The 20,976-nt window shown below is 34.2% G+C and overlaps 1 protein-coding gene across 1 annotated transcript in view; it reads right to left on the bottom strand.

Moving 5' to 3' along the window:
• The window catches only part of CEP192 (centrosomal protein 192), a 146,165-nt gene that overhangs the window by 51,422 nt on the left and 73,767 nt on the right, over positions 1-20,976 (bottom strand). Inside the window, 9 exon segments of the mRNA XM_078151788.1 lie at positions 369-551; positions 3,899-4,017; positions 4,485-4,577; positions 4,997-5,136; positions 7,631-7,694; positions 7,864-8,007; positions 9,307-9,432; positions 13,653-13,883; positions 16,687-16,835. Coding sequence (XP_078007914.1) covers positions 369-551; positions 3,899-4,017; positions 4,485-4,577; positions 4,997-5,136; positions 7,631-7,694; positions 7,864-8,007; positions 9,307-9,432; positions 13,653-13,883; positions 16,687-16,835 — 1,249 coding nt within the window.

The raw sequence follows: 20,976 nt of genomic DNA, 5'->3' as shown, positions 1-20,976 counted from the left end.
ATTTTGAGCTGTCAACTTAAAAACACCTTGAAGCCAGTGACCATGGCTCCAATTTCTTTGACCTCCAATCTATAATGTTCATCACAGCGTTAGCTTAACTTTTGCTGACTGCCTGATCTGGCAACTATATGTTAAGCAGATAATTAACTTATGATTCATGAGAACCTCCTGTAGTTCATGACTTTCTCCTTTTTCTTTTTTTAGTTCATGACTTTTTCAATGGGATCTTTTTTTAATAAAGCAAAAAGTTATTGAAAGAGAACAACTTAAGTTCAATATACAATTACCATTTTTCAAATCGCAGCATAAAATAACACAGTAGGAAAGGATATTAAACTATAGTTAAGACTTGATGTGTTAATACTTACTGTGTTCTTCCAACTGCGATACCTCCCCATGTCATGAATTGCTTGTTGGATAAAACAGGTGGAACATCTGAGTAGTGAGATGAAGGTGCAGGTGTCTGACACTTGTTTCCTGAAGAATCTACTTCACCTTTCAACACTACTTCATATTGAGGCCCGGATGGCTGCACTAGTATTTTCAAGAGGCTATACAAAGAAAAATTTGAACAGCTTGCATCATACTTAGTAACATTTATTTAATTAATGATTTCTAAATATATCACACTGAATAGTGGCTTCCAACATTTAAGCAAAATTATTCCCTTTTTAACATAAGAAATATCACATACTTTATGATATTAAATGTACTAACAGTAAATGACAACTGGGAAAATATCCCTCTGTGGCCCTCTTGGAAGGATATTCTGTGGACCATAGGTTTGGAACAAAGGTTTACAAGTTACCTAAGAACTCTGTAAAGACCAACCTACCTAAAGCCTCGAGAGAGTGTTACAGCTCAATTTTCTATATGCTTATTTTGTTTGTTGAGGTGTTTGTTTTAAAGGGGGGAAGGTGAGGGTAAAGCATTAAAAGATGAGAAAAATCAATTAGCCCAACTTATAGCCATCAGAATAAATTCACAGTACCTTAAATTTTATAGTAACATTACATAATCCCCAACATGTAAGGGATCAAAGGATATGAATGAACAGTTCTCAAAAGAAAAATTGCTATTAGCAATCATATGAAAGAATGCTCTAAGTAACTAGTAAAAGAAGGGAAAATCAAAACAACTCTAAAAGTTTCACAGACACTCAGCAAATTGTAAAAGATAGGTGAAAAAAATGGACTAGTCCGTATTGGAGGGGTTGTGGAAAGCCAGGCACAGTACTGTAGTGGTGAACTGGTCTAACCTTTCTGAAAAGCAATTTGGAGTCATGTTAAAAAAAAGTGACCAGGATGTCCATGTTCTTTGGTCCAGAGCTGCTACTGTGCATATATCCCAAGAAAGTAATAACTGATATGTACCAAAATATTATAGAAGAACTCTTTGCAACAGAGCTGAAAAAAAGAGCAAATACTTTTCAGATACTGGAATGGCCAAACCTAATGTTGTACATGATGTACTGAAATATTACTGTGATGTAAGAAATGATAAACATGATGAGAGAAGAATGGGAAAATTTGCATCAAATGAGGTAAGCAGAACCAGGAAAAAAAATTTTTAAATATATAAATGAAAAAAAATCAACCAACTGAAACAGAATACTATGAAATTATAAGAACCATTTTATTTTTCCTTGTATATAGCTAGCTTTGTATAGATTTGTTTACATATGTTTTCCCCATTAGATTATAAACTCTTCAAAGGCAGAGACTGTCTTTGGGCTCATTTGGTATCCTCAGCACTAAGCATACAAAGCCTGGCACACAGCAGGCTCTTAATAAATATTTATCAATTGACTGATGCTTGATGCTAAAGAAGAAATACGAGAAGGGTTATCTCCCTGCTTCTTTACAAAGATGTGGGACTACAGGTGAGGAAAACTGTCTATAATGTAAGACTTTTTTTTGATATATTGATTAATTTTTTATTTATTTTTAGGCAATTGGGGTTAAGTGCCTTGCCCAGGGTCACACAGCTAGTAAGTGTTAAGGGTTTGGTCTGAAGCCGGATTTGAACTCAGGTCCTCCTGACTTCAGGGCCGGTGCTCTATCCACTGCGCCACCTAGCTGCCCCATGTTGATTAATTTTTGCTAAACTCTCCCTCCCCCCTCTATTTTATTTTTTATTAAAATTCTTATTAAAAGGGATGGCTCTCTAGAGCGTAGGAAGGATATTCTGAAAAATGTAAATCACACAAAAACAAAATGTACATGAAAATGAATGAGGGCATTTATACCAAATAATCTAATAATAAAATAAACATTAACAAAATAATTCTAATAATCTCAAAAATTATATGAGGACTAAGGAAGTATTTTCCATGTTACATAATGCCTAAGAAAAGCAATCTCATTCTTAACAGTAATTCTGAAGTGGAAAAACGCTTCCTTGTGATCAAAGACTTAAGAGGAGCACTTATATTTTACAACAGTATTGAGGCAGCAAGATACAAAGAAAAGAACATTTGTTTTCAAATTCTGCTTCTAAGGTTCACTGCATGTGTGAGTAGGGCAAGTCTTATTTAACCTCCTTGGGTATCAATTTCCATGTGTATAAAAAAAAGTGGGGAGAGGGATTTGCACTAGATTGCCTCTGGGGTCCCTTCTAGTTTTATAACTATCATCCTCTGACTCTAAGCCTCAGAGAGGTAGAGAGATGTCTACTCTTGTAAGTAGATAAGAGTAGATATATGCCCACTAATATTTTTCTGAAGACCTACTTGTATTTCTAAGAAGTCTGAAGATCACCCATAGAGAAGGAAAGGAAGACCAATGGGATGCTGAAAGAAATCCTTGGGTTTGGACAGGCAAGATGGTTACTGATTGGTAACAGTGTAAAATGTCTCAGCAGAAAAGATAACTAAATACTTTTACTATACTCCTCGCTAATGGGAACGCCAAATGATACCAGCTTATGTACAATAATTTTGTTAATTTCCTAACTGGTTCTTTATGGGACATATGAAGGAATCAGTACTCCTTCAAACTGCTACTTGGAACATAAAGGATTAGTTAGGAAATGAGTAATGGGTTATTCAGAAAGTAGATAAAATTTGGTATGAACTATCCAAAAATTAAATGGGTTGCCTTGAAAGAATGGGTTCCTCTTCACTAGAATGCTTTAAATTCAAAGATTTCATATAAGGCTTTGTGAAAAGTATTTGGACTTGACTGCTATCTTTTCTCTTTTTCTTAAAAGTGGAGGTAAGGATGCAGGGTTTCAAAGAGCAAAACTGAAACGGTAAACCTTATGAGGCCTACCATGTAATTAACTTGAACGGTTTAGTTGGGGAAATATGGGCCATCTGTGGCTGACAAGAGTAGCCAACCACTGAGAAAACATAAAGTCCAGGTTACTATGACAGCAAAGCTGATTAAAAACTGATTAACAAACTAGTAAGATCTAACTCCAAGATTAGAATTATTATTCATTGAGCATCTATGAATCATATAACTGGGTAAACCTGAGATATAAAAACCTTCTCAAGATAAACAAAAGTATGGAAATAATAAGCTAAAAGCTTGATAGAAATAGGCTTTCAATCTTTAAACAACTAAAGGTTTTATTAAAAATGTACCAAATACTTTCATGTTCAAAAAGTTTATCTGAAGTCCTTTTAAAGATTTAGCTTTTAAAATTGTTACAATCAGCTATTACAGTAAAAAGATAATTTATAATAAATAAGGAGTGGAAAACTGATGGTTTAAGTTAAGAGCTTATTATTATCTGGAACCTAGGGAAAAATAAATACTTTATGGTTCTGACCAGGTGGCTGCAGCACAATGCCACCTGATGGTAGCATATTCAAATCACTGGATTCACTTAAAGCTAGAGCTAAAGATGTCAAGTAACAGCACATATCAGGGAATGAAATATTTTACATCACCTTTCTTCATAAATTTTGAAATCCTTCGGAGTAAATGAAACTGCAATTTCTTGTTCCTCTTCAGGTTTAAGAAAGAGATTTTCTGGGTTTACAGAAAAGTAACTGAATTGATCTGAAATCTATAAAAATGTATATGATTACAAAAGGAAGCCATTTAATGCCCATGTGACTATAACTCTATTTTCCTGCACCACTGTTTTTTCCCCTGTACAATGTTTTGTACCTTCTTTTCCTCAGCTTACCGCTTTGTACTATCTTTGTGTCTATAGCTTCCTAGTCTGGAGGAAAAAAGTTTCAGTGATGTCTTCTCCCCAAGTCACACCCAGTTCCCTACCTTTGAATAACACACCTCTATTATCTCATTCTCCTCTAACTCCTCTTTATTGTTCGAAGGCTTTTGGTGCTTATATGTAAAACCCTAGGTTTTGACTAATAAGAATACTATATTTTTCAATCAATTCTGAAAACATACTATTATATATTTTTCCCACTATATCATGTTATCTTTCACTATATTTATGAAGTGGTATTCTCAAAAGTTTTTTTTTGAAAAACACTACCACCCAGCACTATTAATAAGTCTTACCTTAATATTCAAGTAGACATCAATATTTCCGGCATTTTTCAAAGGCAAAAATTGCTTTGTTGATGAACCCACACTGGCAAATAAATGCATGCTCTAGAGGAAAGACAACAGGTTTGTTTTTTTTTAATGAAGAGTGGGTTATCACTAAAAGAAAAGTGTCCAATGTGCTACACGAATTCCCTTAACTATGGTAAAACATGGATCAAAGTTAAACTAAAGAATATGCTATGAAGGAGTGTCACCTGCATCAGTAGAGAGAAATGGGGTAAAATTTTGCATATAATGCCCCACAAAGCCAATGTGTCAGTTTTATTGTTCTACTTTCCCACTTTTCTTTTTTAATCTTTGTGTAAGAAAAGAATCAAGTAGAAGTATAATTCAAAATGAATACAATATATTAAAAAGACTAAAATGAAAAATCACAATACTAAATTATCCAAAAATAGATTAATATTAAATTTTAAAACTATACTAGCTGAAAGATCAAGTTTTATGTTTCATAATTATAGTACCTGCAAGTCTTTTGGAGCATGTATCCTAGCTATTCCTACTCTTGCTCGAAGAGCAACACTTTTAATAACAGTAGTAGGGCTTGGGCTATCAACTTCCACATCAATTCTTGCCAAAAATTCTTCTGCTGGGCCCAGGTTCCCTGTAAAATAATATTGATAACACGACTGATTATATTGCCATCCCCTTTTGGTAAAACTGCTCCTAGTCAAGTCAAATCAGAAACTAGAATTTCAAAGTGATGCGACTCTTAACATGTTACAAATTATATGACTAAAATCAAACTGAACTTTGGGTAATGCATGAAAAATATTTGTGTTCAAAACACTACGTGTTGTGATTTTAAAAAATCACTATCACCACCACCCACAAAAAACAACAGCTCCAGGTTTCAAGGAGTTATCATCACTGGGTATATATTAAAGCAGATCATGGTTAACTAGCTACCACCGCTACCACCACCACCGCTACCACCACCACCACCACCACCACCCCGCCAAAAAAGGACAACTACAAAGAAGTCTGACAGGTATCACATAAGGAAAAATATTTATCAGGAGGTATTACAGGTTAAACAAGCAATAGTGCATGCCCAAAAAGTCAAGAGGAGTAAAGGTAGGTCTAAAAAACTCTACATAAATAAGTTAAGTTCAATAGGTCAGAGAAAGAAATACTAAAAGGAGACATTAAGATGAATTTTAATTCAAGGACAAAAACTATTTCTTTTCTATTCTTTTATAATCCCACTGTGTAAGACAGCCAGATGTATACCTGCAAATAGACAACTCCCAAATAAAGAGAAATTTCTTAGTTTTTAATAAACCCCAAACCATGAAGGGGCAGAAAATATATTTACTTTTCTGCTGAAGAACAAAAGGATCTTGGGAGAAAATATGTAAAAATTATCTAATAATAATCAATTTGGAATTAATTCATCTGTTATCAATTTAGTAACTTATTTCTATCTTCACCATTAAGTCACACACACAGGAAATGGAAACTTCAGATATGAAAAATTTTTGACAAGCCAAATAATTTTTTGGATTACCTATCCCAATCTACTGTATCACTAGAGATATACTAAGAAGCTACACTTGGAAAATTTTTTTTTTTAGAAAACTGGCATGCACTAGTAAATAAGAAAAGCCATACATACCTTTAGATTCTCATTTATTTCTTTTTTAAAAATGTGAAAAAAATCAAAAACAAACACTCCCCTAATCTGATCCTGGCTCATGGAGCAGCTACATTTCCCCTGACTTTAAAGACAAATTGAACTGAATAATTAATCAACAAGTAATTATTAAGTACCTACTATGTGTTATCAGGCACTGTCGTAGGTGTTAGTGACACATCCACTAAAAAGAAACAATCCCTGTCCTCAAGGAGCTTATATTCTATAAGACAGAGATATGTACTCAAGTGTGTGACTGTGTAAATAAGTAACTTTGAGGCAGAGGCATTAGCTGGGGAGAAGATCAAGGAAGACCTCATGAAGGAGATAGCATTTCAATTAAGCTTTTGAGAAAGCTATTGATTCTAAGGGTCAAGAGAACTAAATTTTGTGATAGGATGTTGGGTAATGAATATACAGTTAATACAAATGTGTAGTTAGAACAGGAAGAAGAGTTCAGTTTTAATACCAGTTCCAAATTTACACAAGTCATTTAACCTCCTTGTAAGCTCAGTTTTCTTATCTGAAAAATAGGTATATGTGCCCTACTTACCACATGGGGCTTGATGGAATGATCAAATGAGATAATTATGGTAAACTGTAAGGCACCACTATGACTAGTGAAAAGTCTCAAATGAATTTTTTTAAAAATCTTTATAGCAATTTCAAGTATACAAATGAATGACTGTTTTAACACAAAAACAGTACAGCCCTAAAGGCAAAGAGTCATACAAATAACTGAACTGAAGTTGTTTGGTATTGGTTGTTTTCTCTCATTTTGGGGGCTCACTTTAATGAATAGAGTCAGCATCAATTTCTATATAATGTTGTAAAGATCTTAAAAATGATTAAGTAGGTCAAATGTCCCTCAATAGTAGTACATAGCAGGAGCAGGAACAACAAGAAACTACATAAAATGCAGATGTGACCACTGCCCTTTATAGCTACAAAGCACATCCTCACAACAGCTGTGATATAGTCAGTCCAAGTATTGTTCCTACTTTGCAATTGAGAAAAGAGATTTAAAGAGATTAAATAATTTTCCTAAAGTAAAAGAGATCTTAAAAGAAGAACCAGGAATTAGGTGCAGATCTTCTGATTGTATAGACTTCTTTGAACCCTTATTTTTAGATAATATAACTTATTAGCAACTTTGGATAAAATTAAGCTTAGCCAGCATATAATTATCACAAACTCAAAATTAATTAAGTCTGAAGTAATGATATTTTTACTGTAAAGATTTCAAAATACTGATAAAAGAAAAAAGTAATTCACTGCCCATGAATATATTTAAGTTTCTCTGAGGTCCTCCATCTCTACTCCATGTGCACAGACCTAATGCTGTTTATTTAAAATGTTCACTCCATCACATATTAAGGTCAAAAGCCTTAAATTATCCAATAGTGTTAGTGAAAAATTTTATAAATTACAACAATAATATCAAAATGCTATTAAGAAATACCTGAAGCAGAAATCTGTTTTTTTGGACCATGGAACATAACCCAAATCTTCAGAAATTCTGGATCCTGGAAACGAAAAAATATTAAATATAGACACTGTTAAGGTTTAAGAAAATTATAACAATTTGTTTTTGTTTTTGGCAAAATGGACATTCATTACAAATTAATGTAATGAAAAAATTCTTTGGAAGCTTTGCCCTCTACTTAAGATAAATGTTAAAAACTCCCAACTTACATGTCCATCACGACTGGCATACATCACATGGTTTATAACAGAAGGAGCTGTGAGCTGAGTAATTACATCACTCTGAAGAGCACTTTCTAAAGAAGCATTAACTGGTTCCTTAGAAAATGTAAAGCAACGCCAAGCTATAGCATTCTGTTTGGAAAACACAAAAATTAATTTCAGCAATGCTAACGGTACCGTCTTCTTTTCAACTGGACCTATGATTTCTTCTTTTTTATAATAGTATTTTATTTTTTTCCAATTACATGTAAAGACAACCTTTAACACTCATTTAAGAAAAATTTTTGAGTTCCAAATTTTCTCCAGAAAAAGAAAAGAATTGGAAATTGAGGGATGCCCATCAATTGGTGAATGGCTGCACAAGTTGTGTTCCATTACATATGAATGTAAAGGAAAACTACTGTGCTATAAGAAATGATGAGCAGGCAGATTTCAGAAAAGCCTGGAAAGACTTAGATAAACTGATGAAAATGAAGTGAGCAGAAGAGAACATTGTACGTAGTTACAGAAGTGTTGTAACTAAAAAGGTAAAATAATCTTAATTAAGTTATATATGTGTAATCACATAAAAAATATTTCTATATTACTCATGTTGTCATAGAAGAAACAGACTGAAAGGGAAAAAAACACAAAAAAGATAAAGAAAGTGAAAATAGTATACTTTAATCTGCATTCAGGCTCCATCAGTTCTTTCTCTGGATATGGATAGCATTTTCCTTCATGAGTCCTTTGGAATTGTCTCAGATCATTGTATTGCTGAGAAGAGCTAAGTTACTCATAGCAGATCATCACACAACATTGCTGTAACTGTGTACGTTCTCCTCTGCTCACTTCATTTTCATCAGTTTATCTAAGTCTTTTCAGGTTTTTCTGAAATCTGCCTCCTCATCATTTCTTATAGCAAAATGGTACTCCCTTTTACATTCATATGTAATGAAATATAACTTGTTCAGCCATTCCTTCACTTTCCAATTCTTTGCCACCACAGAAAGAGCTACTATAAATATTTTTGTACATATATGGAACTATGATTTCACAAATGTTTAGAGCTCCTGCTGAGATGCTGCCTCTATCAATGCACCTGCTATGCAACCTATATATATTCTTAGTAAGTTGCCTGGAGGCAATAAGAAGTCAAATGACTTGTCTGGGATCACAAAACCAACAAGTGGCAAAGGTTACACTTGAACCCAACTCTCACTAATTCTTAAGCCAGCTCTCCACTACACCACACTGCTCTCAATATTACATGAGAGTTGCCTGAAATTCTAATGTCTGGGTACTGTTTAACCAAAATTTAATGGATTTTAAACAATTATTTGCATACTATTATTCATAACAGAACTTTATGACTACTTGAAACCCAGCTATTTCTAAAATTCCAAAAACAACAAAGGTTCTGAATTTACTTGAGATATATGGTATACTTACTGCATTAATGATGAGCCTAATTGGAATAACAGCATGAGTCTTGTTTATCAACTTTAATGGGAGAACTTTCCAACTTCCATAAGTTAGATGTCCAAAATCAAGGAAGTCTGTCTTGACTGGTTCCACCTATTTTTTAATGATGAAAGAAATAACTTTCATTAAACTATGATACTGAAATGTTTCATTAAGAATTACAATATAGGGGCAGCTAGGTGGTGCAGTGGATAAAGCCCTGGCCTTGGAGTCAGAAGGACCTGAGTTCAAATCCAGCCTCACACAACTGACACTAGTTGTGTGACCCTGGGGCAAGTCAATTAACCCTGACTGCCTCACCAAAAAGAAAAAAAAAATTACAGTATTACAATGGGCATAGCACCACTGACAAAACACCTAAATCGGGTAGCTAGGTGGCACAGTGGATAGAGCACCGGCCCTAGATTCAGGAGGACCTGAGTTCAAATCCCACCTCAGACATATAACACTTAGTAGCTGTGTGATCCTGGGCAAGTCACTTAATCCCACTGCCTAGCCAAAAAAAAAACAACCAAAAAAAACCACCTAAGCCACAGACAAAGATGCCATTTCACTTAGTTCCTAATAACCTCAGCAAAGTAAATTGCCCTTCAGTACTTTTCAGAAATTCTAATTTTAAACTCTACTTATGAAATATTGAAGTGTATATCAAAATTTATCAGAAAAAAACTACCAAACTTAGTTATGTTTAAATACAGGGTGTCCAAAAAAGTCTTAAGGTAGTTTTAAGCTCTACAGAGAAGAGTAAGACTTTTTGGACACCCTGTATACATACTATCATTGCTGTTCAGTCGTTTCAGTTGGACTGGCTCTTCATAACCCCATTTGGGGTTTTCTTGGCAAAGATACTGGAGTGGTTTGCCATTTTCTTCTCCAGCTCACTTAACAGATGAGGAAACTGAGGCAAAGTGACCTGCTCAGGGTCATACAGCCACTAAATGACTGAGGCTAAATTTGAACTCAAGAAAGATGAGTCTTCCTGATTCCAGGCCTGGCACTCCATCCACTGCACCACTTAGCAGTCCATATATATACTACTTCATCCTAAAAGAAAAACTACAGGTTCAAAATTACATAGCTGCTTTTTGAAGAGTTCACAACAAAATGGAAGTTTCCTATAGGGCCTATTTTTTTTCTTTTTGCACATAGTAGTTGGCACATAACTGCCCTAAGAAATGGTTGCTGTTGCATTTAATTCTATATCAAAACACATTTTTCAGACTTAATTTGGTCCTTAAACACTGAAAATATTTATTTAAAACGATGACAATCTGAGGTATAGCCACAGCCCAAATCAAAAAGGAAAAAAGTAGCATGTGATGTGTCTGTATAATCCTTTATGATATATTGAAAACGATGGAAGAAATGACAAAAAGGGACATGATTGCAGTGCTATATTCCCCTTTTCCCAAAAACATTAAATCTGATGGTGATCAGAAGTATGTTTAAATTCTAGATTCTCCAGAAAAGTATTTTAAAAAACAAACCTCCTCACCCCAGAATTTGTTCTCACGTCAACTATGCTATATATTGGCATTAAATACATTTTTTCAAAAATTTGTTATATCACCTCCTACAACTTTTCTACCTATAGGATGAAGCCCAAAATTCTTAACCTAACACTGAAGACTTTCTATAACAGTCTCATTTTATTCTTCTAATCTAATCTTTAACTGTTCCCCTGTATAATAAATCCTCAGCTCAGGTTTGAATGGCCTACATATGAATACATCTTTTGAATTGCTGCCAACCAAGCTGAATTCATTTCATGCTATTTCCTTCAAAACTGCTTGGTGCCTAGTCAAATCTTATTCATTCTTCGAGGTTCATTTATATCATGAGATTTGTAACAATTATTCCAGCCCATTCTAAACCCTCTCTTCCTCTGAGCTCCTATTGTACTTAACCACTCACTGCGCACTCACAAACTTCCCTATATGTTAGTCCATATACAGGATATGCCTTTTCTCAATACTCACTGCTATGTTTATACTAACTTTTCTTTAAAGAAAAAAAAATCAAAGAAGGTTGTCAAGGTGTTAAATCCCAAAGAATATGGTTTCTAAGCTTTGAAAATACATGAGGTACTTCCCTAGACGTGCAATATGTAAAGAGATGTGAATATACATGTGAACCATATGTGGTAATCTCCTGAATTTCAAGAAATCCAACTTCTTATGTTTATTTCTTATTATTTTAGTGAGACAATGGAGCAAAGTAACTTGCCCACAATCACACAGCTAGTAAGTGTTAAGTGTCTGAGGCCACATTTGAACTCAGGTCCTCCTGAATCCAGGGCCAGTGCTCTATCCATCATGCCATCTAGCTGCTTATGTTTCTTCACTATTAAAAATTTCTCTACTTTCCTAGATTCCCTTTAACTTATTATACATCTTACAATGGGTGGCAACTTACTTTTAGGAAGAAAAAGGCTCATCAAAAAATATCTTATACACCTTAGATTTTTACAAATAAACCATTTTTTAAAATATAGTAGTTTTAGATAATTATTTTCATTGTGTGTATATGTATATGTGTACATAGGTACATATAGATATTTATTTCTCTCTATATATACATATATATATAAAATGCATACCTTATTCTAGAGCTCTATTCAAATTGACACCATAGCTGTTTTAAATTAATCATCAAGCATTTATTTAGGGCGTATGTTCTACACAATGAGGAAACAATGTCAAAAGTCAAACAGTCCCTATCCTCAAAGAGCTTGTATTTTAATGGGGGAACAACACGTATAATATTTATACACACGAGAAAGATTTTAAAAGGATTGAGGGAGAAAACACTTAACACTGGAAGCTGCTCAATGGCTGAAACTATGTGTGATTTTTGACTTTTCTCTATCTCCTCCCTCCCACAGACCCCAAGTGTCTAGTATATTACCATGTATACAATAGGTGCTTAAATCAATATTCAGCAAATGAATGCAAAAAACTCTTACCTCACTTGGTAGAAGGCCTCTAAACACCACAGAAAATTTTACCAAAGAGTTAAATACATACTTAAGGACAATAAAAGGTAATCAGGAAGATATGTTAAGATCCTGAACTGCTTGTAAAACTAAATATGGAATGACTGTCAATCTTGTCTCAGTACATGCTATTCATTTCTTAAAAGTTTGGAGGAGATGTAATGTTTGAAGATAAAATATCAATGTTTAGATAGTGATCATTTTAGTCAACTTTTACATATTGGGTTGCTGCTGCATAAATTTTTGAAACAAAACAATTTTATGTATGGTCAAATTTGATTTCATCACCTGAATTTCATCATATCAAATTTTATAAATTCTAGAGTCAGACTCTTTGCTTTTCCTGTATCAATAATCCTTCTATCATAAAACTCTCTCCATATCTCTCAAATATGCTATGGTTTCCACCTGATCTTCTTCACCTTTTTCTACTGACTAGCTTTATTAAGAATTCAAATATAACACAGTAGATTAACAACTGTTGAAAGAAAGAAAAAAGAAAAGAAAGAAAAAAATAGCTACCTTCCTCTAAAAAGACAGTATTTAACTTTTTTTTAATTATTCCTGAAACGTAAACTATTACTTAGATCTCAACTCATAGTTTAGTATTATAGTTCCATATTTAGTATTTTGTTTTACAAGCCTTTCTAGGATGTCTGGGTTTGTCTCAATCAAAAGGCATATATTGACTATAATCATGATATTAAATATTTATTGCACATTGCCTCCCACATTAGACTATAAGCTCCTTGAGAGTAGGGACTATCTTTTGTCATTCTCTGTATCCCCAGAGCTTAGCACAGGGCCTAGAATATAGTAGGTGCTTAATAAATGTTCACTGAATGACATATTAATTTTATGTTACCTACCAATGTGTGTATATGCACACACACACACACACACATATATATATATATATATATATATATATATGCGCATATATGTATAAATACACACACACATACATTTATTTATTTATTTCAGATGGGTTTTATACGTAATTCTCCTCACCTTAAGCTGCCTGGGCTAAAATGCCAATAATGATTTATTGACCTTCATATAGCATTTTACACTCTAAGTGCTTTCCTCACAATAACACTGTTATGTAGATGGCCAAATGATTACTATTGGATTTTGAGATGAAAAAAAAGACTGGAAATGAAGTGATTTGCCTGAAGTCTCTTAGCTATTAAGTGGATGAGACAGAAATTAAGCCTAAGTATTCTAACTAGAAACCCAATGCTCTTTCTGCTATACCACTAATAAGTAAATTAATCTACTTTAAATTGCCTGAAGCATTTATTAAACTATTACTTACCTCCACAATAGGATTTTCAGCAACAGCAGTTAAAACAATTCTACTTGCTAAAGCTTCTGCTTGGGCTATTGTATCTGGATCTGATGAAACAGGCCAGGAAGAAACTCTTAACACACATCTGAAAATCCCAGGGTGCGTTGGCATGAAAAGCACTTTTATCTCTTCTGTAGTATGTGGTCCTATAACAGTTTTATTCTTGAAAACCAAACAACGGCATGTTGAGAGATCCACCTTTAAGGAAAAAAAAACCTCCACTCTTAACTAAGTAATGTCTTTGACTCAGTTTTAACAGTTATTAACTGATGAGAAAAAGCAAAATTAAACATAAGGCAAAGCATTCCTACTTAAATCCCATTCTTCAAAAAGAAGTCCAAATTAATTTACAAATGGGAAAAACAAGTTTTCTTCCACTCTTAACTAACTACTCTGAGCCCCCTTTTCAACAACCCTAGAGCACCTTGCTCTCCTTCAATGCTATTAACACTTGCCAAGGCACCAACAGTAATTTTGACCTGGAGTAGCCTCAACTCCCATTACTCAATAGTGGGGCTGACAGGCTAGAAGACAAGGAGATTACTACCAATACTCATGCTGTAGTGAGGAAAAATGTACGTGGTATCCCCAATATGTGAGATCTCAATACACTTTCCTTTAAAAAAAATTGTCCTAAATGACTGTCAGATATTCTCTAGTTTTATATTTCAGGTACATCATGGGTAAAATAGGCTTTTCTGAGAGAGCTAAGGAGTCTAATCAATATTCATAACATGGTTTCTATGGAAAAAAAGTTTTTAACTGACAAAATAATTTTTGCAATGCAAATTGGTAACTGCTTATACAAGCAAGAATTAAAATAGATTGGTGGTAAGAAGTTAGTATTGTCTTCCATGTAAGTATTCTTATTAAACTGACAAGGGAAGTAGACATCAAAGGACAAATGAAAAGAGAGACATTCTAATAGCTTATGTCTAAGTTTACTGTTAATATCCCAGTGGCATTTTTAGTCAAAATTCAAACTAGATGACTGCTACCCACAATGAGTCACATGGCCAAACGATACTGCTAGTAGGAAACTCAGAAAATATTGCTAAAGATTGAAATGTTTGGGACAAGAAAATTGAAACTCTTAGAGGCACAGGTGGAGTTTTCATCTTGGTACTCTATATGAAGGAAATCTGAAGAGAAAAAGTAGCTGGAAAAGTGAACAGCTAGTTAAGTAGATAGCGTCTAGAAATGAGATTTAAATTTATGGCCACATAAACAATGGAAGTAAGGGTAAGAAACCAGGTATGGATAAGAAAGTGTGAGAGGTCTGTAAAAATATGTCAGGGATACTACAACTGAGAGATTACATAAGGCTGATGTTGACACCTATAGAAACCAAAATGGATTTCCAAAGCTATATTCTGGAAAAGAAAAAGAGCAAAGAAACAGAAAGACTTCTCTACATGTCATGGTAGATGGTATTATAACTAAAAGTAGAGAGAACTCCTAATTGTTTAACTCTTACTTTGATTTTTCTGACATCATATAATTTTTGAACTAGAAAAGAAGAATAAAATGAGTAATTAAAACCTATCACATATAATAATAGTAAAAAGAGCTACTAGTAGCCATTTAATGAGTTCCAGTCACCTGCCCCTGATGAATTATATCCTGAAGAACTAAAGAACTGGCAGACATGATTCTTTTTTTTTTTTTGTAAGGCAACTGGGGTTAAGTGACTTTTCCAGAGTCACACTGCTAGCTGTTAAGTGTTATGTGTCTGAGGTGGGATTTAAACTTATGTCCTCCTGATTCCAGGGCCAGTGCTCTATCCACTGTGCAACTTAGCTGCCCGTCAGGCATGATTCTTAAGACATTTTCAGTGATCTTTGAAAAACTGGGTAGAGCTAGAGATGTAACAAAAAATTAGATAAGGGAAGAGTCTATAGGCCAAGGAATTTGACTTTGATTCTATTATACAATATTAAGGGAATGATTAGTGACAAAGGTACAGGAAAGGAAGTTGTGTAGAAGTAGATATCACAATCATGTTTTCATCAAGAACAGGTCATAGCAGACTAACCCTTTTTTAAAAAATCATGCTAGACAGATAAGTAGGAAAAATGCAGTAGCTATAGTTCATTTAAGATTATTTTAGCAAAGCATTTGACAAAGCTTCTTATACTACTGAGGAAAAGATGGAGGGATATGAGCTAGTTGAATGATCACTCCCAAAGAATATTCATTAATGGTCTGATGTCAGCTAGGGAAAAAGTCTCCAATGGAGTAGGGATTTATACTTGGCCCTGTATTACTTTACATTTTCACTGATGACTTGGATAAAAGGATAAAACAGCAGGCTTATCAAATTTGCAGATGATAGAAAGCTAGGAGACAGTTAATACACTGAGTTATGACTGAGTCAGGATCCAAAAAGATTTTGATAAAGTAGGAACACTGGATCATATAGGATAATGTTTAAAATGTGATCATAAAATCAATTTCACAAGTACAAAATGAGGGTAGTATGGCTAAGATCAATTTATCTGAAGAATGTTAGTGTGCTAAAAGCTTGGTCAGTATTTGCAGAGGAAATTCTTTTATAGGGATGGGTTGGAAATAATAAGCCAAAGCAACATTCACAGGAAAATTGCCAGAAAGAATACAATGTAAGATGTACTTCCTAACCCAAAACTTAAGGTAACTAAATAAGTTAACAATTTATTTTGTGGCACTATGATAACAAATGTTTTTTAGCTGGGGCAAATTATGTCATCAAGTTCCTTAAAATATGAGTAACAAAATGAATATCAAGTGGAAAACAGAGCTTATTACTTTCAATAAATGTTATTAGAAAAAGCAAATACACAAATGATTGAAAATTATAATGAGTAAGGTAAGAATTAAAATAAAGATTTTGCTGCCTTGTTAAGAATTTCCTATACACAGTTTAAGATACATAATATAAATAGTTGAACTGAGAAGAAAGAAAGTAAAGATTAGTTCCTGACAATCTTTAAGTGACCCTGATGATAGGCAGAAAACTTACCTTTTCACCATCAACTGTAATGCTAAGTATTCCAATGGTGACCTGTAACCAACGGTCAGTTGGATTAAAAATACTAAGATTGGTTTGAGAAGCAATGCCCACACAACATGCATGAGGAAACTTCAACTCTTCAGGCACTCTCACATTCCCTGGATAATGATAAAACACAATAACAGGAATTATGTGGCTGATTTTTTCCTCTATTTCTTTGTTATTCCCTTCAATTCAAAAATTAGTTTTACATTGAAATTAGGTCCACTTAGTCATGTTATCATTCAACATGAACACATAATATTATCTCCTGGCTCTTTAGGAGCTCTTCTTGACGCTTTCAAAAAAAGCCAAAACAAACTTCAGCAGAAAATGTTTTAAAATCTTTAAAAATTATAAATTTTCATTTAACAGTGGTTTGTTTCATGAATCATATTTTTCATTTCTTTTCCATATCAACACAGAAGATACAGATAATTTACTACCTTGAAATTTTCAGAGAAGCTATGTAACAGTAAGCTCTAAAGAATGTAAAACTTCAGTTTATCAAAAAAAAGTGTCTTAGCTCCTTCTGATGGCTGTGTTTCTGTGTGTTTGGAGAAGAAGTTGTCTGTTGTTTTGGTTTTTTTTTTTTAAGACCAAAAAAGAGGCGGAGCAGTAAAGAAAAGGTACATACATACATATATACATACGGGCATGTGCGGTATGCGCACAGCTAGGAGGTACAATAAATAGAATGCTAGCTAGGCCTGGCATCAGGAAAACCCGAGTTCAAAACCAGCTTCAGACTATTACTAGCTGAGTGACCTTTAAGCAAGTCATTTAACCTGTCTGCCTCAGTTTCCTAAACTGTAAAATGGATATACCAGCACCTACCTCCCAGAGTTGTTGTAAAGATCAATTGAAATATCTGTAAAGTGCTTAGCACAATGCCTGGAACTTAGTAAGTACTAGATAAATGTTTATTCTCTCCATTCATCCTCCCTCCCAAGAAAAAGTAAATCGCAGTACCGAAAAGGTAGGAGCCCGTGGCTTAGTTCAGTTATGTGCTCACTGGACATCAGGAAAAGAATACAGATGAAATGATTAAGAATGAAATAGGAATAACCAGGGTGCCCTATGGTCTCTGGATATGGAGTAGAGGAAGAATAGTTATATTTATTTTTCCCTTTGTACTTTAAAGCAGTAAATTCACACTAGCTCTTCAGGACAGCCAATTTTAGCACAGAATGAGCTTGGTCAGAGACAAAGAAATATATTAAAACATTTCTCAACTAACAACCGAAAGCATAGAAGGTTAAAAAGGAGGGGGGAAACAGAGAAGGATAATAAGGTTGGGAGAGAAACAACTTGATAAATAGCTTGAATTAATTACAAAAGCACTTTGCAAAGAAATGTTCTGCAATTGAATTCAATTCAACACACATTTACTAGTACCCTTTGGAGAATATTATCAGGTGTTAAGGAAGAACAAAGTTTATGTAAGACAAAACTCATTCTCACAGCATTTATTAGCTTTGTCAAATAGACAACTTAAAAATAAATAAAATTATATAAAAATACATGGAAGAAATGATTAAACTTTTTTTTACAATGACAGCTAAAGGCAAAAATGGAATGCAAATTAACTCTGCAGCTGTGGTTGGGCAGAGCTCAACCAATAGATAATGTGTTGTATGACAGGGTCAGAATTCACTTAACTCCAATTGCATCTTGTCTGGAGCAAGAAAAACATAGTAGACTGTTAGATGAGATGGAATGAAAGCAAAAATGGAACAAAATTAATTATCATAGGCATATATTATGGATGTACCCTTAGGTCAGGAGGAAAAAGTGATTATTTCTGGGGGAAAAAAATTACAAGTCTATTAGACATGTATAAGGGGAAGCTAGGTAGCACTGTGGATAGAGTGCTGGACCTAGAATCAGGAAGACTCATCTTCTGCATTCAAATTTGGCCTCAGATACTTACTAGCTGTGTGACCCTCAGCAAGTCATTAAACTCTGATTTGCCTCAATTTCCTCATCTGTAAAATAAGCTAGAGAACAAAATGGCAAGCTACTGTAGTATCATTACCAAGAAAACACCAAATGGGGTCACAGTCAGATACAACTAAAAAACAAGTGAACAAAAGATAAAGTAGTAATGAAGAACCTCACTTATTTGGAGTTCTATTGCAACCTATTATCCCCATTTTAAAGCTGAGGAAACAGAGGAAAACAGAAGTTAAATCACCTGCCTGAGAGTCACACAGGTAATAAGTGTCTGAGATCAAGCCTGAACTCAGGTCTTTCTGACTCCAGGTACAACATTCTATCTATAAAGCCTCAGAGAACTGTCAGTCTGATGAAGGCTTTAAAGTTACCAAAAGCTAACAACAGAAGGAAAGGATGATTAATACCTAAATCAAAATATAAATTAAAATCAAGGATCAACAAAATATGGCCCAAGGGCCAAATCTGGCAGGAAGATAAGAGTAGTTTTTACATTTTTAAATACAATAAAACATTACTTTAAAATGTAAAAATCATCCTTAACTCCCCAGGACTATACAAAAGAGGACCACAGATCTAGATTTCTTTCTTAAGGACCAAGAATTAAACCCAAATCACTCTAGCTGTCTGACTGGCCAAAAACAGATTCCAGCCCAAGCACCACTTAGTCACCGTTTGGGCCCTAATGGCTCAGAATGAATGTAAACAGCAATTGTTTCTGTTTTGGCCAGAAAACCTGAGGGTCTTCCCTTCCCAGACTGATTTTTTTTTAAGTTGGTAAAAGAGATCATTCTTAGCCTCATTTCTTACCTAGCCTTAATCACTGAATGGGCATTGCCTCAGACAAACTGAGACCTAGGAAATACTTCAGCTTAAAAGGGCCAAGGTCTCCCACCGAATCCAGGGCCATCTCTAGTCATCTTGATCTTTATCTTGCCATGGGATCCAGATGGCTCCAGAGGAGAAAGTGAGGCTGGTGACTTGCACAACCCTCCCTCACTTAAATTCAATTCACTCACAAGTATGGCATCATCTTCTTGATGCCATGGTCCTCTTCAGGAATGAAGGACAAACCATCATCTTTGTAATCATGGGCAAGTCATTACCTCTCAACTTCTGTTTATCCTTCTATTAGATGTGAATAATACCTATGGTAATCTTTTCAGAGGGCTGATGGTAGACTAAGAGGTGTGTGTAAAGCACTTTGCAAACTTTGAAGGCGTAGGTGTTAGTTATTATAATTGTCATACCAAAATTATCATCGTAGCCAAAAAGACAAAACAGCCAATAAACACATTAACTGAAGCAATAAATGATATAAGTAAAGTAGCTGGATCTAAGAAATTCACAAAATTAATCTGTGTTCCCATATACCATTCATTACCAAAGGAATCATGGAAAGCATAAAAGGAAATTACAGAAATAAGCATTCCTCTGTAATGATATCAAACACCTGTACGTGAATTTATGAAAGTGATACAATGTATACAGTAATGGACAGGGAGTCAGTAACACCTAAGTTCAAAGCCTGCCTCGGACACCTACTTAGCTGTGTGACTCTGGGCAAGTCATTTTATTTCCCTCGGCCTCAATTTCCACATAAGTTAAATGGAGCTATAAAATAAGGTGGTTTTAAGGATCAAATGTGATAAAAACTAAAGAGCTTTGCAAACCCTAAATAAAATGCTATATAAATGCTAGCTCTATCATCAGAGGGGAAGGAGGAAAAAAAAGGAAATTAGGATTTATATAGTGCCTACCCTGTGTCAACATTCTGTCAAGAGCCTTACAATATTACCTCATTTGATTATTATAAAAGCATAGCATCACAGTAGAATATGTACTCAATTTGGAATCAGAAGACCAGGGTTGAGATCCTAGGTCTTCTGCTTATAGCTACTCCCTGCGAGACCTTGGGAAAACCATTTAACTTTCCACGTCTCCATTTTCTAATCTATAAAATGACAGGGTTGGACAAGTTAATCTCTAAAGTCCCTTCTAGTTCCAAACAGACCATCCTAAAGCAACTTCAACTTAAGCCTGACATAAATCAATGAATAATAACTGAACATTTGGTGTTTGCTATGAACAAATGTGGTTAAAAGCTCAAGCATTTTTAAGAACTAACACTTTTCTTATGAGTTTTTTAGTTTCTGTTAATTTACTTGGTTCTAACTCTGTTAAATGCTAACGGTTGTACATTAAAATTATTTCCTTATTTCCTATGTTATTTCTATTGGCTGATGAATATTAAGTTCAGAACAAAAAATTTTTGCAAAGAAACACACTAGTTGGAACATAACA

The sequence above is a fragment of the Phascolarctos cinereus genome, unplaced genomic scaffold (genome assembly GCF_003287225.1).
Source record: "Phascolarctos cinereus isolate Bilbo 61053 unplaced genomic scaffold, phaCin_HiC Scaffold_4;HRSCAF=312, whole genome shotgun sequence".
In the NCBI taxonomy this organism is placed as follows: Eukaryota; Metazoa; Chordata; class Mammalia; order Diprotodontia; family Phascolarctidae; genus Phascolarctos; species Phascolarctos cinereus.
Note: the sequence above shows the minus strand (reverse complement) of the source record. Positions and strands in the feature narration are given on the sequence as shown.